General features: G+C 34.8%; 1 protein-coding gene across 1 annotated transcript in view; it reads right to left on the bottom strand.

Moving 5' to 3' along the window:
- The window catches only part of TRAPPC8 (trafficking protein particle complex 8), an 82405-nt gene that overhangs the window by 51246 nt on the left and 9908 nt on the right, over window positions 1-21251 (bottom strand). The window contains 11 exon segments of the mRNA XM_030336538.1: window positions 3681-3781; window positions 8503-8653; window positions 9343-9458; window positions 9811-10083; window positions 11372-11424; window positions 11427-11463; window positions 13954-14009; window positions 14012-14106; window positions 16592-16647; window positions 16649-16767; window positions 18281-18370. Coding sequence (XP_030192398.1) covers window positions 3681-3781; window positions 8503-8653; window positions 9343-9458; window positions 9811-10083; window positions 11372-11424; window positions 11427-11463; window positions 13954-14009; window positions 14012-14106; window positions 16592-16647; window positions 16649-16767; window positions 18281-18370 — 1147 coding nt within the window.

Raw genomic sequence — 21251 nt, 5'->3', positions numbered from 1 at the left:
AGTTGCAGGATATAAATCCACTGCATTTCTATACACCAATAATGAAATAGCAGAAAGACAAATAAGAAAAAAAATCCATTTACATCTGTCGCAAAAAAATAAAAACCTAGGAATAAACTTACCCAGAGAGATAAAAGACCTGTATTCTAAAAACTGTAAAACACTGATGAAAGAAAGTGAAGACAACACAAACAAACGAAAAGACAATCCATGCTCATGGATTGAAAGAACAAATACTGTTAAAATGTCTATACTATCCAAATCAATCTACAGATTTAATGCAATCCCTTTCAAAATACCCACAGCATTTTTCATAGAACTAGAACAAATAATCCTAAAATTTATATGGAACAACAGAACCTGAATAGCCAAAGCAAGCTTGAATAAAGAGGAACAAAATTGGAGGTATCACAATTCCAGAGTTCAAGTTTTATTATAAAGCTGCAGTAATCAGGGTGGCTGCAGCCTGGGTGACTCAGTCGGTTAAGTGTCTGACTCTTGATCTTGGCTCAGGTCATGATCTCACGGTTCATGTGTTCAAGCCCCATGTTGCACTATGCACTGTCAGTGCAGAGCCTGTTTGGGATTCACTCTCTCCCTCTCTCTGTCCCTCCCCAACTCACACTCACTCCCCTCTAAATAAATAAATAAATAAATAAATAAATAAATAAATAAATAAATAAATAAGACTTAAAAAAAAAAAGCTGTAGTAATCAAAACAGTATGGCACTGGCACAAAAACAGACACATGGATCACTGGAACACAACAGAAAGCCCAGAAATAAACTCATAATTACATGGTCAACTAATCTTTGATAAACGAGGCACAAATATGCAATGGGAAAAAGTCTCTTCAACAAATGGTATTGGGAAAATTGAACAACTACATGCAAAAGAAAGAAACTGGACCACTTTCTTATACCACACACAAAAATAAACTCAAAATGGATTAAGGACCTAAATGTAAGTCCTGAAACTATAAAAATCCAAGAAGAGCATAGGCAGTAACTTCTCTGACACTGGCCACATGAACATCTTTGTAGATGTCTCCCAAGGCAAGAGAAACAAAAGCAAAAATAAAATATTGAGACTACATCAAAATAAAAAGCTTCTGCACAGCAAAGGAAACCAACCACACTAAAAAACATCTACTAAATGGAAGAAGATATTTGCAAATGACCTGATAAAGGATTAGTACCTAAAATATATAAAAACATATATAACTCAACACCAATACAATTAAGCATCAATCCAATTAAAAAATGGGCAGAAGACATGAACATTTCTCCAAAGAAGACATCCAGATGGCCAAAAGACACATGAAAAGATGCTCAACATCACTCATCACCAGGGAAATGCAAATCAAAAGCGCAATGAGATATCTCCTCACACCTATCAGAATGGCCAAAATTTTGAATTTTTAACAAAAATATCTACATTTTTTAAATAAACAATTTTTTAAAAAATCATTTGGTTCAGGCATTGGAAGTGCTACAAACTCAAGTATTTCCATGACACAATCCCTAACTAAAAAAGGAAACTGGTATAAAACAGGTAATGGACACCTGGGTGGTTTAGTCAGTTAAGCATCCAGCTCTTGATTTCAGCTCACATCATGATCTCACAGTCATGAGACTGGGCCCCGCATCAGACTCCACACTGAATGTGGAGCCTGCTTGACATTCTCTCTCCCTCTTCCTCTCCCCCTCCCCCACTGCACGTGTGCCCTCTCTCTAAAAAACCAACAAACAAAAAAACATAGATAACCAACGGGGAATACTTGATATTTACTATGATTTGGGGAGAGAAAGGGAATGGATGGCATCATAAAAGAATATTTAAGAAAATCTTTTAAGGATAAACAGGATCTCATCAGTTAAAAGGTGAAGCATGGTATTCTAAGAGAGGGCATTGTAAAAGTAATATGCATTTCCTGTACTTTAAGAAAATTTATTTACATTTTAATATTTCTGAGATCAGGGAGCTTCTTAAAATGCACATGTATAATGAATGTAGTGTTTCTCATTTATCCCAAAATATATATTAAATTGATGATAAATCTTATCAATTATGATAACTTAGAATGAAGATTATAAAGTAAATTTTTTGCAAAACAATAAGTGTAGACTTAGAAAAAGATGATAGTCTATTGCAGACAGGAGGACAAAATTGGATTGCCAGACATATCTGGCTATCTGAGTCACTAGGTATTATGCCTTCTCTTTTGTATCATTCCATGTGCCTCTCACCGAAAGCTATGTACCTTGTGAAAACGAAAAATCTTCTCAGAGAACGAATATTCAAACTTCTTGAAAGTTTTTTACTACTCTAGTTTCTATGACACCTCACTCTCCTAGTTCTTCTACCTTCTGAACCTCACCTTTTCAGAATCCTTCAATGTGTCCTCCTTCACACAGGGCATATCTCCTGCCAGACTCTCCAAATATTACATATATATATATATATATGTATATGTATATATACATATATATATATGTATATGTATATATACATATATATATATATTTTTTTTTTAAATATAGTTTCGAACAGACTGTAAAAGGTAAGAGGTGGGATCCAAAATTGGCTCCACCACTTATAGCTGCGGCCCTAGAGCAAGTTAAACTCTAAGTTTCATTCTTCTCATCTATAAGTGAGGATAATGATAGTACCCACCATTTCACAGATTTGTTGTAAAGATTCAATGAGCATGTAAATTACTTTGGCATAGTGGCAAATGCTGGGCACACACAAAAAAGTTAATGCTTATTAGTGCTGTTAAAACACTAAAAAACACACTATTACTAATCCTTAAACAACATTTAAGAGACAAGACTGCCTCTTTATCTGTCTTCCAACCCATTCATTCTACATAGAACAGTCAGATCAACCTTCCTGAAAAATCACTTTTATGTCAAGGTTCTATGTGAATATTCAGGAACTCTCCATTGCTAATACATAAATCTTAACTACAGCTTAAGAATAACAATAATAAGTGAGAGTGAAGGCTCCCCACACCAATGTCTCTCAAAATACCTTTTCATGTACACCTTCTAACCTAGCCAAGGCTCCATTTCCTTTTACCAGTGATGTTCAACCAAAACATTATTCCTGCCAATCACAATTCCTGAAATATATTCATGGCTGTCAAATCCCCACTACCTTTCTTCTAGATTCATTCCTTAAAAATACTACGAAACCTCCTCTGACCACTTTCTGCACCGGTTCATAGTCTCCTTACAGGTGGTGAGTTCTAACTACTATAGAGTTCCAAGAGAACTCATTATGTGTGAAGAAAACACTTCTCATTTTCTTCCCTGGACTACTATTTAATTCTCAGTGTTCTGCCTATTTAACAAGAAAAATTCAAAATGGCTAACCCCTGGCTTAACAATAGTTTAGGTTAGAGCTATCCTCACAATAAAATCATCCAATGTAACATATAACCCCAATTTTACATGTAACAAATTCTTAACTACAAATCCAAACAAAAGAGGAAAATAAGGGATGTAAGAAAACACTGACTTTTAAAAAATCACCTCATCTTATCTGAGTATACTGACTTGATTTGGGAGCTTGTTTAAGTTTAAGCCTGAAAAACAAACAACCATTTACATCTAATGATGTAAGTGTTAAATTTACCTCTAAATGGACAGAACATAAACATTCTAGTCACCTACTTGCAGATATCCCTGTATGTCTGGATTGCTGTATCCATGTAATGCGCAGGGTATGGCCTAGGCGCTCCTGGCTGAAGGAAAGCTGACACTGCTGCCATTTCCTAAAGAAAAGATATTTATACTATTTCAAAAAGAGGAATATTCTTATAATTTAGCATTTGGAAAGCTAAAAATTGGACTGAAGTTTGCTGGGGCTTTTTATGTATGATATAGAAATTTCATGGATTAATGCAGGCTTGAAAAATACATGCTTTTCGTTTTTCAATTCTACAGTCAAATACCAAAGTCTGTCATTCAGAATTTAAATGAATTTTCAGAAGACCTGAGAAGCATTTTGAATTATGGTGTATATAACACCAAGTACACCTCGCTTAAGATTCTGCTACCACTTCCTCTCTGTTCTTCCCTATTCCTCAATGAGGAAACAGACCAATGATACCATAGAGCAAGACAAAATAAAGCACATCTCTTTCTAATTACTGGCATCAGAACAGGCAAAGAGAGCTCTCAACAACTTGAACTATATATATTTTCAGCTATTTACACACTCTAATGTATATCCTATACCATATAAAAGGCACAAAGACCTTATTTCTTAGACTTAAATTACTGTCAGTTTTCTAGATCTTTGTATTTCATTTTTAAAAGCCAATCTATTGTCAATGTGTATGCTTTCAGTTAATAATGCAAAAATATACAATAGTCCTAATGAATTTAGAAATGAGGATCCAAATACGGGTTTTGGCTTTCTTAGTAAAATATCCCATGTCCTTTTATAGACCAAGTTTTAATAAAAACTAGAAATAAATGAAACCTTCATAAATTGGGAAGGAAAACTGTTAATGCCAACACTTTTAGGATGAACATATGTATTTATCTGCAACTTTTAAAATAAAAAAAATACAAATAATTACCTAAAAACCAGAGAATAACTAAAACCTTTAACGTGACAGACTATAGGTTTCATGACAATATAAAATGTATCTGTTACAGAATGTCTTTCCATCCTCAGTACCCAGCAGTGTTTGCTCCAAAATTTACTGAAAAAGCTGAATGAAAATACATTATAACCAGGGGCACCTGGGTGGCTCAGTCAATTAGGTTAAGTGTCTGACTCTTGATTTTAGCTCAGGTCATGATCTCGGTTTATGAGTTTGAGCCCCACGTAGGGCTTTGCACTGACAGTGCAGAGCCTGCTTGGGATTCTCCTCTTCTTTCTCTGCCCCTCCCCTGTTCTCTCTCTTTCTCTTTCTCTGTCTCTCTCTCTCTCTCTCCCTCCTCTCTCTCTCTAAATATAAATAAACTTAAAGAAAAAGCATTATACCCATGTGACAAAGTATACTACAGCTCTGAAACATGGTTTCTTAACTACTTTATATTTTAACTAATGTAACGAATACACATATGCTTCTATATTATACAAAAAAGCAAATATGCATTGAACATACGGTATACTATATTGTACAAAATACCCATTTACTACTACAAACAATATATTACATATATTAAAGGGTACTAAGAAAAAATCCTGTGAGAAAAATATGCCCCCAAATTCTAAGTTATTTTCTAATTCTGCAAGTATTAAATCAATATACATTCAAACAAAACCGACATAATTTTTACAGATCTGGTGAGAACATTCAGAATGATCACCCCCAGCTATTATATCAAACCATTAAATCATTTCTTATAGTCATCAATAACAGATCAATACTTTTTACAAAAATTTTCATCAAGAACCACAGTGATCTACTTACCCTTCAGTTAGTTAAGGTAGTTATATAACTGAACTACAAAAAAACAGTATTAAGAATTCCTATTACTGGTTTTGCTATGATACTTAATTTTAAAGATAGCATAACTAAATACCTTCTACAATTTTCAGCTAAAAAGGCAAGCAATATAGTCTGTTCTACTACAACATATTTTGACCTTATCAATTAGCTAAATATGTGAATGGTAAATAGGAAAGTGGTATCAACACAAATAAAATTTGTATTCATTTATAAACAATTTTTCTTGGGCAAGGGGATCAAAAATAGCAAATATAAAATTATAACCTTCAGCAGGAAAGGAGCAAGCAAGCCCTAAGCTCAGCTGTTGCACAAGCAGGAGCTCCCTTTATCTGTATTTTACAGAAAACAAATGCCTGAGTTTTGGTGCTCACTGACTCTCTCTCTAGAGAAGTACATGCCCAGTGTAAATGCACAGTTCTTGGCTCAAGACAGCTTCACTTCGCTCCACGCTCCCCATCATGGCACCATAACGGATTAGGAGCTCTTCTTCTCCGCCTCTACTCCCAGCCAGTACTGATATACTGGTTCTGTGTGTGTGTGTGTGTGTTTTAATGCCTTTAAGTAACTTCTAGGCATGATGGAGCAGCCTCACTAGATTACATATATCATCTCTCAAGGTACAAATTTTGTGTTCTTGTTTGTACTTTGTTTTAAAAGATACATACATAGGTTTTAAGAAGACTTCCCGACCCTATTTTTCTCCATGGCCTATTATTTTTAGGACAGTTTTATAGACTACAAGGATTTTCAGGTATACATATATTATGTTATAGCAGATATACCTTTATTTTCCATTGCTAAACTGTTTTTTCTCATACAGTTGCTATTAATACCACCACCTAAATGGCTTAAATACAGTATTTATCAGATTATAGATAAAAATGAAAAAGCTTACACACCATAAAACCACTGACATTTTTTTGCCATACCTTTATAAAGACCTACCTAAATACAAGCAATGAATTAGCAAGTACATAATGTAAAATTTTATCAATTCATAAATATGTTATATTTATGAAATAACATTAAGTATTTACTATTTCATATCCATATAGTCATCATTTTAGATGACTATAATAAAAGATTACAGAATGTCTAGCCAAGGACAATTCATGTAAGTTTTCAAACACTTCAATTTATAAAGATAGCATATTTTAAGTTCCTGAACAAGGTTTTCAAAAGTTAGATGTTTTTCATTAAAAATATTACAGGAAGGGGCACCTGGGCGGATCAGTCAATTAAGCATCTGACTCATGATTTTGGCTCAGGTCATGATCTCATAGTTCGTGGAATTGAGCCTGCACTGTCAGCACAGAGCCTGGTTGGAATTCTCTCTCTCTCTCTCTCTCTCTCTCTCTCTCTCTCTCTCTCTCTCCTCCCTCCTCTCTCTCGCTCTCTCTCTCTCAAATAAATATTTTTTTCGCTCTCTCAGAAATAAAGAAACTTTAAAAATTTTTTTTTTTTTTTTTTAAAAGGGGCGCCTGGGTGGCTCTGTCGGTTAAGCGTCCGACTTTGGCTCAGGTCATGATCTCGCAGTTTGCTAATTCGAACCCTGTGTCAGGCTCTGTGCTGACAGCTCAGAGCCTGGAGCCTGCTTTGGATTCTGTGTCTCCCTCTCTCTGCTCCTCTCCCCTCATGCTCGCACTCTCTCTCTCTCTCTCTCTCTCTCTCAGAAATAAAGAAACTTAAAAAAAAAAAATTTTTTTAACATTACAGGGGCACCTGGGTAGCTCAGTCGGTTTAGCATCCAACTTCACTCAGGTCATGATCTCAGAGTTCATGAGTTTGAGCCCCACATCAGGCTCTCTGCTGTCAATGCTGAGCCCGCTGCAGATCCTCTGTCCCTCTCTCTCTCTGCACCTCCCTGCTCATGCTCTCTCTCTCAAAAGTAAACATTTAAAATTACAGAAGTGAAAAGGAAAAGTAATATAATTTTGCAATTTTAGCTTTACATTTTTAAGTTGCCTATTTTAGTTTTATACACATAATATTACAATAAATGCAAAATAAGTGGCAATTACTAACAAGCGCCCACATGATAATTCCCAATGAAATTTATTCTCATACTTTTTTGTTCTTCGCACTTTGTTTACAAGCTTACATACTCTTAAAGTGATTATGTAGAATGCAACAGTGCTGATTTTACTCTTTTCTACACACAGAAAGCAAATTATGCATATACATATGACAACTTTAAAAGAACATGAAAATGTTATAAGGCAACAAGTATATTAAATCTCTCTGGGGATGCCTGGGTGGCTCAGTCAGTTAAGCGTCCGACTCTGGGTTTCGGCTCAGGTCATGATCTCGCAATTTGTGGGTTTGAGCCCCGCATCCGGTTCCGCGCTGACAGCCTGCTTGGGATTCTCTCTCTCTCTGCCCCTCCCCTGCTCATGCTCACTCTCTCTCCCTTTCAAAATAAATTTCTGACACACCAAGGTTTACATATCAATTATAAAAACTAACATAGCTGATGCTTACTGACAGCTTATAACATACAAGGCAGTGTGCTAGGCACATCACATGCCCTTATACCTCTTCATCCAACCCTATGCCGTAAGGGTTCACACTGTACAGGCGAAAAAACTGAGGCTTAGAGATGTTCAATACATGCCTAAGATGACAGTTTGTCTCACACCAAAGTACATGTTCTTAACCAATATATAGTCTTACATCAGAAAAAAACATTTAAGCAATTTTAAAATATTTTTCAGTAGCTCTAAAAGCATCTGCTAAAAAAAATTACTCAATATAATAACAGAAACTCAAATTAAATTTTGAAAGCATACACAAAAATTAGAAGGTACTAGACAAAGCTAAGACATCAACCATTATATCTGACCACGTTTAAACCAGTTTGAGGAAAATCCATCAATTCAGCATAAACTAATTCAAAACCCATAAAGCATTATGTCCTCTTTGAGTACAACTTTATCTCTAGGTATTTTGTTTTCCATTTCATAAAGAGATTTCTAAATCATTTATGACAATAGAAATAAGGAATTATAATATTACAGAATACCAACCAATGCACCAGCTGCATAAAGCATTGCTTGATCATTAAGAAAATCTTTCTTTGCAGTATGATAGCAACTATAAGCCAAATCATAATGCTGCACCAAAAAGCATAAGTCAGCCATTTTTCGGATTTGAAGCTCTGGTGCTTCCGGCGGATACCTATAAATATAAAATGAATTAAGAAAGGAATTTATAATTTATAACCCCTGAACCATCAAATATTATAAAATGTCTAACAAGCTAGACAACTGAGTCTAAAATATTAGGAAAACTAATCTGATTCAACAAGAATTCTGTCTCCAGTGGGAGACTGTCATTTCTCAAAGCATTGGAAACATTTGTATTTATATAATTTATAGCCCTATACTGAGGAAACTTCTCAACAAGAGGCACAGAAATTTTTCCATGGTCAAATTATTAGGCAAATGGTCAATTCTAGGTAACTCACTATACATACAACCACAAAAAACACAAAACCCAAAATGAACTTTATTTCCCTTGAAACAAAATTTTCTAAATATGTGCCATGGCTCAGAACCACTAGACCACAATATTTTATTTAGATGAGTTATTAATGAATATTGTTCTAATTCCATCTGTTTACAAATAGGGAAAAGAACCCAAAGTAAGGACTTCTCCATTGTTATTATTTTTAGATACCGAATTCCCTAATGGTTTTAAAACATTTTTTTAATATAATTAACTTATAGTCCACTGTTCTTATCTACTGAAGTTTTAACAAATATGAAACTAAAAACTAAAGAGATAATTTTTGCAGGGACATCACACAGTCACACACCAATCAGAGTTAAACAGAGGAAAAACAAAAACAATAATATTTTACTCACAGCAATCCAGATGTATTTTTCAGCTCATTAATGCTTTTTTCTGGAACTTTACTGCCACTAAACCATTTTTTAGTTGCAGAAAATAGAGATCGACTTAAACCTTTTCTTGATATTAGCTACCAAAAAAAGAGTATACGTTACAAATATGAGATTTAGTATTTTACTTTTACATACAATATATTCTAAATAACTAAAAAGCTTTAATAGTGAGCAAATATTCATTTTAACAACACTGATTAAAGAAAATTGTCCAATATGCTGGGAAAATCCCTAATGTAAATAAGTATCTTCTAGGATTTAAGAGAATTTCATCACTGACAGTGATGCCAATTAAATACTAGCATTAGTCTATCTTAAAAAAAAAAAAAAAAAACCAACTTCAAGTACTTTAAATAACTTATACTACTATATTCCCAAATTACTCTTTACTGAAATTTAAAAATACTAATCCGAACAATTAAATCTTACCTGATCATTTAATTGCCGAATTGTTTTCTCTATATGTGGCAAAAGGCCCCGAAAAGTGAACTCTTGTATAAACTGTCGAATTCTATCATGATCAGTAAGGGTTAAACATGCACCATGAATAATTCCAGTATTTGCTTTCTTGGTTTCATGTAATGATGAAGCAGATTTTACATGATCTGGGCCATCAATGCTGTTAGAAGCGTCACTGGATGAGTCCAACTGAAGTGGGTGAGCTCTAAAGTTATTTGGTAAGCCATCTACTGAAAAACAGATCTTTCTTTTACTTTCAGAATGCAACAGAAAATTGTGATATTACTACCATACTGCTAAAGAAAAAAAAAAAAAAAGAATGTTGGAACCCTTCATCTTTCTGTATATCTCAGAAGTCTAAGATACAATAACATTAACATTTTCCCTCCTAAAACTACAGGACTTGGGTTAATATTTGTTACATGTAATAGCAATTTAAAGATTTTAAATAGGGGAGCCTGGGTGGCCCAGTCAGGTTAAGCATCCAATTCTTGATTTCAACTCAGGGCATGATCTCAGGGTTTGGACAGCACAGAGCCTACTTGGGATTCTCTCCCACCTCTCTCTCTGCGCCTCCCTCTCCCCACCCCTGGCTGGCATGTGAATGCATATGCTCTTTCTCTCAAACTTAAAAAAATTAGATTCATATAAATAAATGAAGAAAATTACAGTGTTAAAATAATATAACGAATAAATTTAAATAACACAACTAAGCAATAACAAAAATTTTAACAAAACAATTTTAGAGGGGCGCCTGGGTAGCTCAGTCTGTTGAACATCTGACTTCGGCTCAGGTCATGATCTCAAGGTTTGTAAGTTTGAGTCCCGTGTCAAGCTCTGTGCAGACAGCTCAGAGCCTAGAGCCTACTTTGGATTCTGTGTCTCCCTCTCTCTCCACCCGCCTCTGCTCGTGCACTCTCTCTCTCAAAATTAAACATTAAGAAAATTTAAAAAACATTTGTAGAACTATCACTATCAAAAACTGTAATTTAGGAGCGCCTGGGTGGCTCAGTCGGTTAAGCATCCGACTTCAGCTCAGGTCATGATCTCGCGGTCCGTGAGTTCGAGCCCCACATCAAGCTCTGTGCTGGACCGCTCAGAGCCTGGAGCCTGTTTCGGATTCTGTGTCTCCCTCTCACTCTGACCCTCCTCCATTCATGCTCTGTCTCTCTCTGTCTCAAAATAATAAACGTTAAAAAAAAAAATTAAAAAAACAACAACTGTAATTTTAAAATACAGAAATAAAGCTCTCAAAATCATGTCAACTTTGGGAATAATTAATGCTGCACACAGTATCTTCCCCCTTGCCTCCTAAAAAATTTTTAAAAGAAATAGTATATATTACTCTCGGTAAACAAATTTTTAAATGTCAAAAACGTCAAACTCAAATGACTCAAAAACTCTTCAAAGGAGAAGCCCATTTATTTTTATTATGAAAATTTCCCCCATCTTTTATCTATGAAGATTAGCATGCTTTGACAACAATGCAGATTTTCAACTAAAAGAGAAACTTAGAGAAGTATATCAAGACCTTTGACTCGTTATCTAATCCATCCAATGAAAGCAAGTTACTATCAGAATTCTATTTGAAGTTATAGTACAAGGGCCATCTTCATATGATTCCTATCAAAATAAAATAAAAAAGCATTAGCAGTTAGTTAATTAATCATGTTTAAGATATCACCAAATCCATCAACAACTGTGGTTTTTCTGCTGACTATATGCCTCATTATTTGTTTAGCAAGACACTTCTTTTTAGTCCTCCAAATTCTTAATTTCTTTCATATATTTTATCATTCTAATCCACACCTACTATATTCATAAACGCCCTTTCACGTTCAATCTACTATCCTAATTCTTCTGAATTCAAATGATCTCTACCTCAGTTTACCTGTTTATATGTAATAAGTACATGAATACCTGCAGAGTTGTCTGAAGTAAGAAAATAAATGCCAAGAGAGAAGGACTACTAGAGTCAGGCAGGGGAAAATAAGAGGATGGTATGAAATCTCCTGGGTTATGGACATGTGTTAACAGGTTGGAGTAAATTCTGAATATATCACAGTGCATTAGAAATATATCCAATGCAATGTTTATTTGTACAAAGGCACTGGTTTCTCAGTCACAAACAAACTTAAAATAAAAATACCCAGACTAATTTGAGGTATTATTCTGAGTGTCATGCTTTGATGGAAATTACAAACTAGTACTTAATAAGATAAAGCGATCAGACAAGAAACTGCCACTCAAGAAAGAGTTGAAAAAAGTGTGTTATATTTAGCCTGGTAAATACAGAGAGGGGACATAAAAAACTATCCTTCTACATTTTGAAAGGGACTTAATGAAAACTGTCCCAAAGGACCAAGGAGTATAAGCTAGGGAGATAATTTTTGGTTGATCCTCCAGCTGTTCAGACATGAAGAGAGTACTAGATGAGGTTATTCATAGGTAAAGGAAATTAAAATAGATTAGGGTTAGGTTTGATAAGCTTTAAAACTATCTCCAGGAGTGCCTGGATGACTCAATCTGTTAAGCGGCCGGCTATTGATTTTGGTTCAGGTCAAAATCTCACAGTCATGGGATTGAGCCCTGCATCAGGCTCCATGTAGAACCTGCTTGAGAGTGTCTCTCTCTCTCTCTCTCTTGCTCTCTGCCCCTCTCCCCCTGCTTGCTCTCTCAAAATAAAAATAAAAACAATAATAAAAAATAAAAAAAGCTATCCTCCAATCCTGGCGCCTAGCTATAGAATTTCTGATACCTCTGTCTTCTTTAAAGTTCTCAACTGGTCAATTTGACTTATGTTTCCCTTCCTTAGAATGACTGGACTCTAAATTCCATTTTTGGGGGGCGCCTGGGTGGCTCACTTAGTTAACATCTGACTCTTAATTTCAGCTCAGGTCATGATGTCACAGGTTTGTGAGATTCAGCCCCACATCGGGCTCTGCACTGACAGTATGGAGCCTGCTTGGGATTCTCTCTCTCCCTCTCTCTCTCACTGCCCGTCCCCTGCTTGCTCACAACACCCTTTCTCAAATAAACACTAAAAATAATAATAAATTCCATTTTGCAATATTGTCCCTATTCTGAGTGTGGCCCTGAAAGACTATTTTTTTAAATAAAAACTCCTTCTATGCAACTGGTTTTCTTTTTTTCTCACTTTTTCCCAGCATTTTCTTAAAGTGAGTAATATCAGTATAACACTATATTTGGATCAAAATTCCACATATTAGATAGAAAAATAAGGCAAACAGATTATTAAATAATATTTATATTAAGACATCAAAATCACAAAACTTTATAATTGTTATTTTAAAAAGAATATCATAGAGTACCCAATGTAATTCAAATGTACAGAACACAACTATATTTTCATTTACTTACAAAATCCCCCTTCTACACACACACACAGAAAGTCAACTCCTGATTATCTGAACTAAACATGGGAACTTCATATTTGACTACTACCAAGTGGCATACATTCTAATCTTAGAAGTTCAACAGACCATGAAACCTTATACCTACCCACTTCAACTAATAGGCAATAACATTAGACTAGGACTCTAGATTAAGAACGGAGAAAATTGGAAGAAATAACCTTCCTGAAAATTCAGAAGGAAAGGAAATCAAAGGAAAGTTAGGGAAAAAAGCCCACCCACTAAAAAAGTATGAGCTCCAAAGGTGGCCATAAGAACAGCATGTTGAAAAATGAAGGAAGGCAACCCACAGAGCATGTGGATAATAAAGAATTGACTGTAAGCATTCATAAGGAATTATATGTACAAGTAAAAACTTCTATTCTCTACATGTCTAGCAATCTCATTCAATTCTTATGTAATTCACTTTTCATTTTTTTTAAGAAAAGATCAATTAATACGGATATTATATACCTGAATGGAATACATATAAGGGATTATGTGTTAGTTAAAAACAGTTTTAAAACCACTGAATTAAGAGCTCACATGCTGATAGATCAAAACTAGCTAGATTCCACAAATAAATAAACATTCTACTAGTTAAACGAAGACCTTAAAAAATTCTACAGTGATGCCATTATGTCATAAAACTGAAATACAGCTTTTGTGGTTTGCTTCATGGTTGTTTTTTTACATATACCTGGTTTTGAATACTATTTTTCTGAAGATACTGACTCCAAGGATCTGGTATCTGTCAGCTGATGCTCGATTAGATGTTCGAGAATTAATTTTAAGTAAATAGCAACCCTGAGTTCCATATTTCTGTTTCATTTCTTCATAAATTGATTCAGCTCTAAAATAAAAAATGGAAAAAAGGTTGTAGTAAATGGAGAGCATACCTTAGGCAATAACAGATATTAAATAATGCAAAAATAATCCCAAAAAAGCAGAAACAGAAAAGCAGATATAAAATAGTAAAAAAATTAAAACAAGATCATGACCCTAACTGAAATTTAGCTAGCTTGGATATCACCTTAAAGCAGAGTTAACAAAATGTGCTTCAACGGTCAAAGAGACCATTCTGGTGGTCAAACTAGTTGAACTACAGTAAACAAAACCAGCAGAACCACCTCCAAGCCTTCCATTTACTAATGTGCACTGTAAATTTCCAAAGAATGGCTTCAAACTTCTAGATCAAGACTCTTTCAACTGTAAGTACCAGGCTTTAGGGAAGAAGCTTTTGGAAATTCCATCTGAGAAAACAAACATTTATCAAAAAACGTAAGCGTCGAAACAGAAAAGTATAAGCACCCCCAAAACTTACAAAACATCTTTCACTGCTACAGTTTATCCTTCCCTTAGCTGTCTTCAAAGGGACACAGTTCAAAGACAGAAAGGAAGAAAACGCAAGAAGAGCAGCTGACTTATTTATTACATAAAATCCACCCTTTTTTCTTGCAAATTTATAATAGCTGATCCAGAGTTACATCTTAGATGCAATAAAAAGTAGTTTTATTGCATTGGTTAAGTTAACTAAGCTATGCTAGCTGGTAGTGATACACAGCCTAGGAAGCAACGCATATTCTGATGAAAACTGAAATTGTAGTACATAGGGCTAATCTAATTTAAATGGTATCTTTTAGAGTCAATCACCAACTAGTGGGGTGGGGGGAAGAGAAGAAATTTTGTATTATAGTTAAATGCAAAAGATAATATATATACAATACAGGCCTGCCAGAATACCGAATCATTTACACCTATAAAATTAAGGCTGGATTAATAAAAAGTTATAATGTATACAACCGATATAAGTATAGTATGTGTATATACACTCCAAGTACAAATAAAAATAAACTGTTCACTTACCATGATACTGCTAAAATATGAACACTGATCTAAATACCTGAATTACCACTTAAATATCCTAGTTACAACCCTTCAATATGAAAGATACATATCATATTCTATAGATAGAAACTAATTTAATAGCCAGTTCAAATTATTTCTATTTACATAGTATACTTCATCCACAGGCTACAGCCTGTTTATGATTTCAGAAAAAAATCCTAAATATTAATTATTCCTCAGAAAAGTTCTTTGTTATAAAGGAAAATTTATGGGGTGCCTAGCTAGTTCAGTCAGTGGAGCATATGACTCTTGACACTGGGGTTGTAAGTTCCAAGCCCCACGTGGGTGTAGAGACTACTTAAAAATAAAATCTTTCAAATAAATTATTAAAATAATAATACGTAAAAGGAAAATTTATTTAAAAGGTACTGATATGTGCTCAAAACAATGGCAAGAAATGATTATTTGATTGTATATCCTAAATGGCACTGATTTATCAGACTGACCAATTTTAAACAAAAAATTAATTTGATCCACATCCCAAATCAAAGTCAAAATAAACTCCAAAATCATAAAATAAAATTGCTTTTTATGTTATCTTATTTTTTAAGCAACTTACTATATTTTAAGATAAGTTAATCATTTGTTCCAAAGATAAAAGGACTACGGCAAATCACTAATAATGAATTAAGGACATGTAAGAAATGTCTGGGGACACCTGGGTGGCTCAGTCACTAAGCATCTGACTTCAGCTCAAGTCATGATCTCATAGTTTCTGAGTTCAAGTCCCACTTTGGGTGAGCACGAGCACCACTTCAGGTGAGCAATAGGGGAGCACAAAACCCCTGCTTCAAGGTTATTTCAAGCCCAGGTGAGGCCCACCTTCTCTCTCTCTCTGCCCTTCACTCACGCTGTGCCCATTCTCAGAAGGAAAGACAGAAAGAAAGACAGACACAAAGGAAGGAAGGAAGGAAGGCTAAGGAAGGAAGGAAGGAAGGAAGGAAGGAAGAAGGAAGGAAAGGAGAAGGAGAGAGAAGAGAGAGGAAGAGGAAAATAAAGAAATGTTCTGCCTGGTTTTTGAGACTATGAAAAACATCAAGGCTAAAAATACAAAGTGACAGTAGGGTAAAGAGTGGAAACAGAAATGCCCTTAAAAAAGTCAAGAAGTGAAAAGTTAAAAGGAAAACTGAGAAAAGAAAAAAAAAATGAGAAAGTAGAAATAACAGCTAAGACCTACAAGTGTAAAATGGCAGGGCACTTTGGTACAAAGATTGTAGTAACAGATATATATTGAAAGCAAAGTTTGGATAAGCATATGAAATCTAACATAAAATAACTTAGCTGTTTGACATAACAAAGATATAGTTAAATGTTTTATTAGTATTTTACTTTCTTAGATAAAAAAATACATCTAAAATTTAAATAAAACGTGCAAACTAATATCTAATCATATACCAGGGAAACATTTTAGTTAAAAAAATAAAGCTTACCTCTGTTCATCTCCTGCACTTACATCATGTAAAAGTACATAATATTTAAGTGTATTTTGGTATAAACCACTTGGGGTAGGAATAGTCACTGTTGTGCTGAATTCGATGCTGTTCTTGTGATAACTTTGAAAACTGTTCCACAGGTTCAGCTTCACTAGATGATGCTACCAACATACCTTGTAAACCATATTAAGGTAATTATCACTTATCACTAAATGATACATATTATCCTATTAAAATAACTTTGAGGAAATTTTCTAAGCTAAAAAATCTGATTTCATAGATTTTCACTGCAAACACAAATAATTTCTCCAGCATTTCCAAATAACTCAAGGTTTTAAATCTCAAATACTTTTTTGACGATGGTTTTTTAGGTCATATTTACATATATAAGGAAATCCATGAAGATAAAAATGGACAATATCAAAGTTACACATCAACACAATGAACAATTCTGCTGAATCTTGCTCCTCTCCATTCCATCTCACAGCGGTTTCATACTCTATTCTACCTCTTAACTTTCTGCAACCTCATTAAGAAAACTAAAAAGTCATAAGCATCGAAGAGGTTAACAGCTATAAAACAGGTTACTAAAATAATGGAAAACTGCTTTTATATATGAGATCTTGCATAAGAAACTAATCTTGAGGCAATCAGCAAAAGCAGTTAACAATGACAGTTCACATTTACTCTTTGGTTCAGAAACTTACTAAACATGAATATTTGAGCTGGAGAAAAAAGAAAAACAGTAAGTAAGCCATCAGTATTCTCACTCTGTAATAAAATTAATTTATTAAAACCAGTCTTGTCTAGGATGTCATTTAACAAAAACCAACAGTTACAAAAACTTGAAGCATCATCAATGAAAAATAATTTTTCTATTCTCCCATGTCCTCATCAAAAATTTGCCTTCATAGGGGACCCTGGGTAGCTCAGTTGGTTAAGGGTCCGACTTCAGCTCAGGTCATGACCTCGCAGTCTGTGAGTTTGAGTCCGCGTTGGGCTCTGTGCTGACAGCCCAGAGCCTGGAGCCTGATTCAGATTCTGTGTCTCCCTCTCTCTCTCTGCCCTTCCCCCGCTTGCACTCTCTTTCTCAGAAATATACATTAAAAAAAAAAATTAAAAATTTGCCTTCATAGAACTATTTCTGAGATTACTAATTTCCAAAACATTTGATTTTAAGAAAACACAAAGGTCAGGGGGCACCCAGGTGGCGCCCAGGTGGCTCAGTCAGTTAAGTGTCCGACTTCGACTCAGGTCATGACCTCATGATTTGTGAGTTCAAGCCCGTATCAGGCTCTGTGCTGACAGCTCAGAGCCTGGAGCCTGCTTCGGATTCTGTGTCTCCCCCTCTCTCTGCCCCTCCCACGTTCATGCTCTGTCTCTCAATAATAAATAAACGTTAAAAAATTAAAAAAAAAAAAAAAAAGGAAAGGAAAGAAAACACAAAGGTCAGGCACCTGGGTGGCTCAGTCGGCTAAGTATCTAACTCTTGATTTCAGTTTGGGTCAAGATCTCACCGTCGTGAGATCAAGCCCTGCTTCGGGCTCTGCACTAAGGGAGGAACCTGCTTAAGATTCTCTCCCTCCTTCTCCCTCTGCCCCTTCCCTACTTGTGTACTCGTGCGCTCTCTGTCAAAAAAATAAAAATAAATTAAAGAAAAAAAGAAACACAAAGGTCAAAGGATACATGCTAAATAGTGGTTCAGAAATTCATGATCTGATGCTGGCATCGACTGAAGAAAGGTCTCTCTGTAAGACTCAAACCATGGAGTGGTAGCTAAAATAAACAAGATATACAACAGTTAAAATTCCTTAACAGAATCAATTTACAACAAAAAAATGTCAAGTCCATACTCCTAAAAGGTGTGAAAAATTCCCAACAGTAAATAAGCATTTTCACTTGTACTTAAAGATATAACAAGCATTTCTACCTCTGCTTTAAAATTAGTGTCTGTGCCATACACCACAAATATATCACATATAGGAATATACATTTGCAAAAATAAAACTGACTTATTCCTAACCTACACAATGATCCACAACCTACTTACCTATTAATCCTTTAAATATTACCTACATGAGTAAAAGATTCTGAAACTAAAGTTTTGTGCCCCTCTCCTCTTCATAAACATCATTTCAAAACAATGGTTTCTTAACCAACAGTGATTTTGACCTCCAGGAAATATTTGGCAATGTCTGGAGATACTTTGGGTTGTCACACTAGGGATGGGGTTGTGTGCTACTGACTTCTAGGCAAATACGTCCAGAACGTGCAAAACATCCTACAATGAACAGAAGACAGCTCCCCACAAAAAAGAATTACGTGGCTCAGAATATCAATAGTGGTAAGGTTGACAACATCTACTTTATAATTTGATTACTTGAGTATGACAATAACAAAACTTCTTTAAATGAAATTTCAAAGTATATTTACCTTGTAATCAAATATAAGGAGGTATGTTTTCACATTTTTATAAATGTATATAATGTAATTCTTAAAATGTCAAACCTCTCTTGCTCCATGCTAAGCATTTTACAACTACTCTTTATTTGTTTTTAAACTAACTTACAATTAAGTCATTAGACAGGTCATTTCACAAGGTTTAAACAGATTATATAAATCACAGTTTTACTAAAGGACATTCTATTCCTAGCTATTTATGCCGACTACCAACCTTTCACCTCAATCACTGAAAAACCTAATATACTTTGTTCACATTATAATACTACATTAACCAAATGGAAGGTAAAGGGGAAAAAAAAAACCATTCAATCTTGGCCAAATAGTAGTATCTAACCTGGTGCCATATATAAACATATAAAATTTTAATTCCAACAAATACCTTATGAGAATAACCCATATATTGTTTAGGAGGGCTATCAATGTAACAATTTCATGTTCATTGCTATATGAGAGAAAAAGCTTTCTTAGAAATACCATAATCTATATGAAAAGTGACAAAAATTGGAGAATAAATGACAATACTAGCCAATGTTATAACCCATTTTCTTTCTAACCAACCAATAACCTATATCTTCCCCCAAAATCAGTCAAAATTAGTCTAGCTATAAAATTAATATGTATTTTCATCACTCAGCACCAAGGACAAGAAAATAAAATAAAAGATAATGAAAATTGGTTAAATAGGAAGGAATCTTCAGACATGGGGAAATGATGTTCTGTATCTACCAAACTACTTTAATAGACTGTTAAAAAATAAACAGACATAAAACAGCCTCCCCCCCCCCCCCCATTTTACAGATAGTCAGACATCAGACTTGAGCATCTTTCTCTGGAGAAATGAAATGGCCCCAAATAAAAGAACCATAAGTATTGGGCAACGCTAAAGCCTATTCACAGCCTCACCACCCAGTACAGAAGTCCACTAGATAACAAGAGTTTATATGCCCAGTGGGGCGTTTAATTCTCAGTTTGAAATAGAAAATAATGCCACAGGCTCAGCAGATATGTAAGAAAAGTTTCCAATGTGAAAAAGTGACCAAAACAAACTGAAAAAAATAATACAAATGAGAGGAAAACACAGGATAAAAGAAAACTTAAATACTAAAAGAAGCCAACAACAATTTATTAATTTCCTGAATTAAAATACCACAACATGACACAAGAACTGCCCAGTACAAATAGGAAAACAAAGAGAGCAAGGCAAAGTTTCAAAAAAAAAAACAAACCACATACACACACAATAAACGTTAAAATTTCAACGGAAGGTTAGGAAAATAAAGTCAGAGATAAAGATATCACCCAGAAAGTAAAACAAAAAGACACAGAGCTGTAAATGAGTAATATTTATAAAAAAAGGAAAGAACACTAAAGGAGCAACTGAGAAGTTCTACATCCAATTAACAAGTAGTTCCAGAAAGAACAGGGAAAAACAATGAGGAAGAAATTAACCAAGAAACAGTATAAAAAAATTTGTCAAGTTTAAGAGTATGTATGCCCAGGGCACCTGGGTGGCTCAGTCGGTTGGGCGGCCAACTTCGGCTCAGGTCATGATCTCACTGCTGGTTCGAGCCCCGCCCGCATAGGGCTGCGCTGACAGCTCGGAACCTGGACCCTGCTTCGGATTCTGTGTCTCCCTCTCTCTCTCCACCCCTCCCCTGCTCATGCTCTGTTTCTCTCTCTCTCTCTCTCAAAATAATAAATCATTAAAAAAATTTTTTTAACAAAAGAGTATGTATGCCCAAATTATCAAAAGGGGCTGCTGATACGAGTGAAAAAAAAAAAGTTAAATTAGGCCCAAAATGAAACTTCAAAACAGAGATAAAGAGGCTCTAAAAGCTTCTGAAGGCTGGAGGGAATGAGGGGATAGGTATCCTAATGTCATCCAGCTTCTTTACAGCAATACCAGAAACTGAAAGTGGAATAAATCTGAAGGAAATTATTTCCAACAATATATATAGCCAAACTATCAAATATAAAAGCTAAAAGCATTTCAGACATTAATTGGCTCAAAAACTTTACCTTCCAAGTGACCTTTCTCAGGAAGCTACTGGAGATGTCCTTCACCAAATTAAGAAAATATACCAAAAAAGATAAAACTGAGAGTCTACAGAGAAGAGAAAGGAAGGAAATCCCCAGGCTGACAGTTGTGGAACAGACCTTGAAAAGTAACTAGTCCAACGTGCAGCAGAACAGT

Source organism: Lynx canadensis, chromosome D3 (genome assembly GCF_007474595.2).
Source record: "Lynx canadensis isolate LIC74 chromosome D3, mLynCan4.pri.v2, whole genome shotgun sequence".
Lineage (NCBI taxonomy): Eukaryota > Metazoa > Chordata > Mammalia > Carnivora > Felidae > Lynx > Lynx canadensis.
The sequence above is the reverse complement of the archived record's forward strand: the minus strand, read 5'-3'. Positions and strand labels throughout refer to the sequence as shown.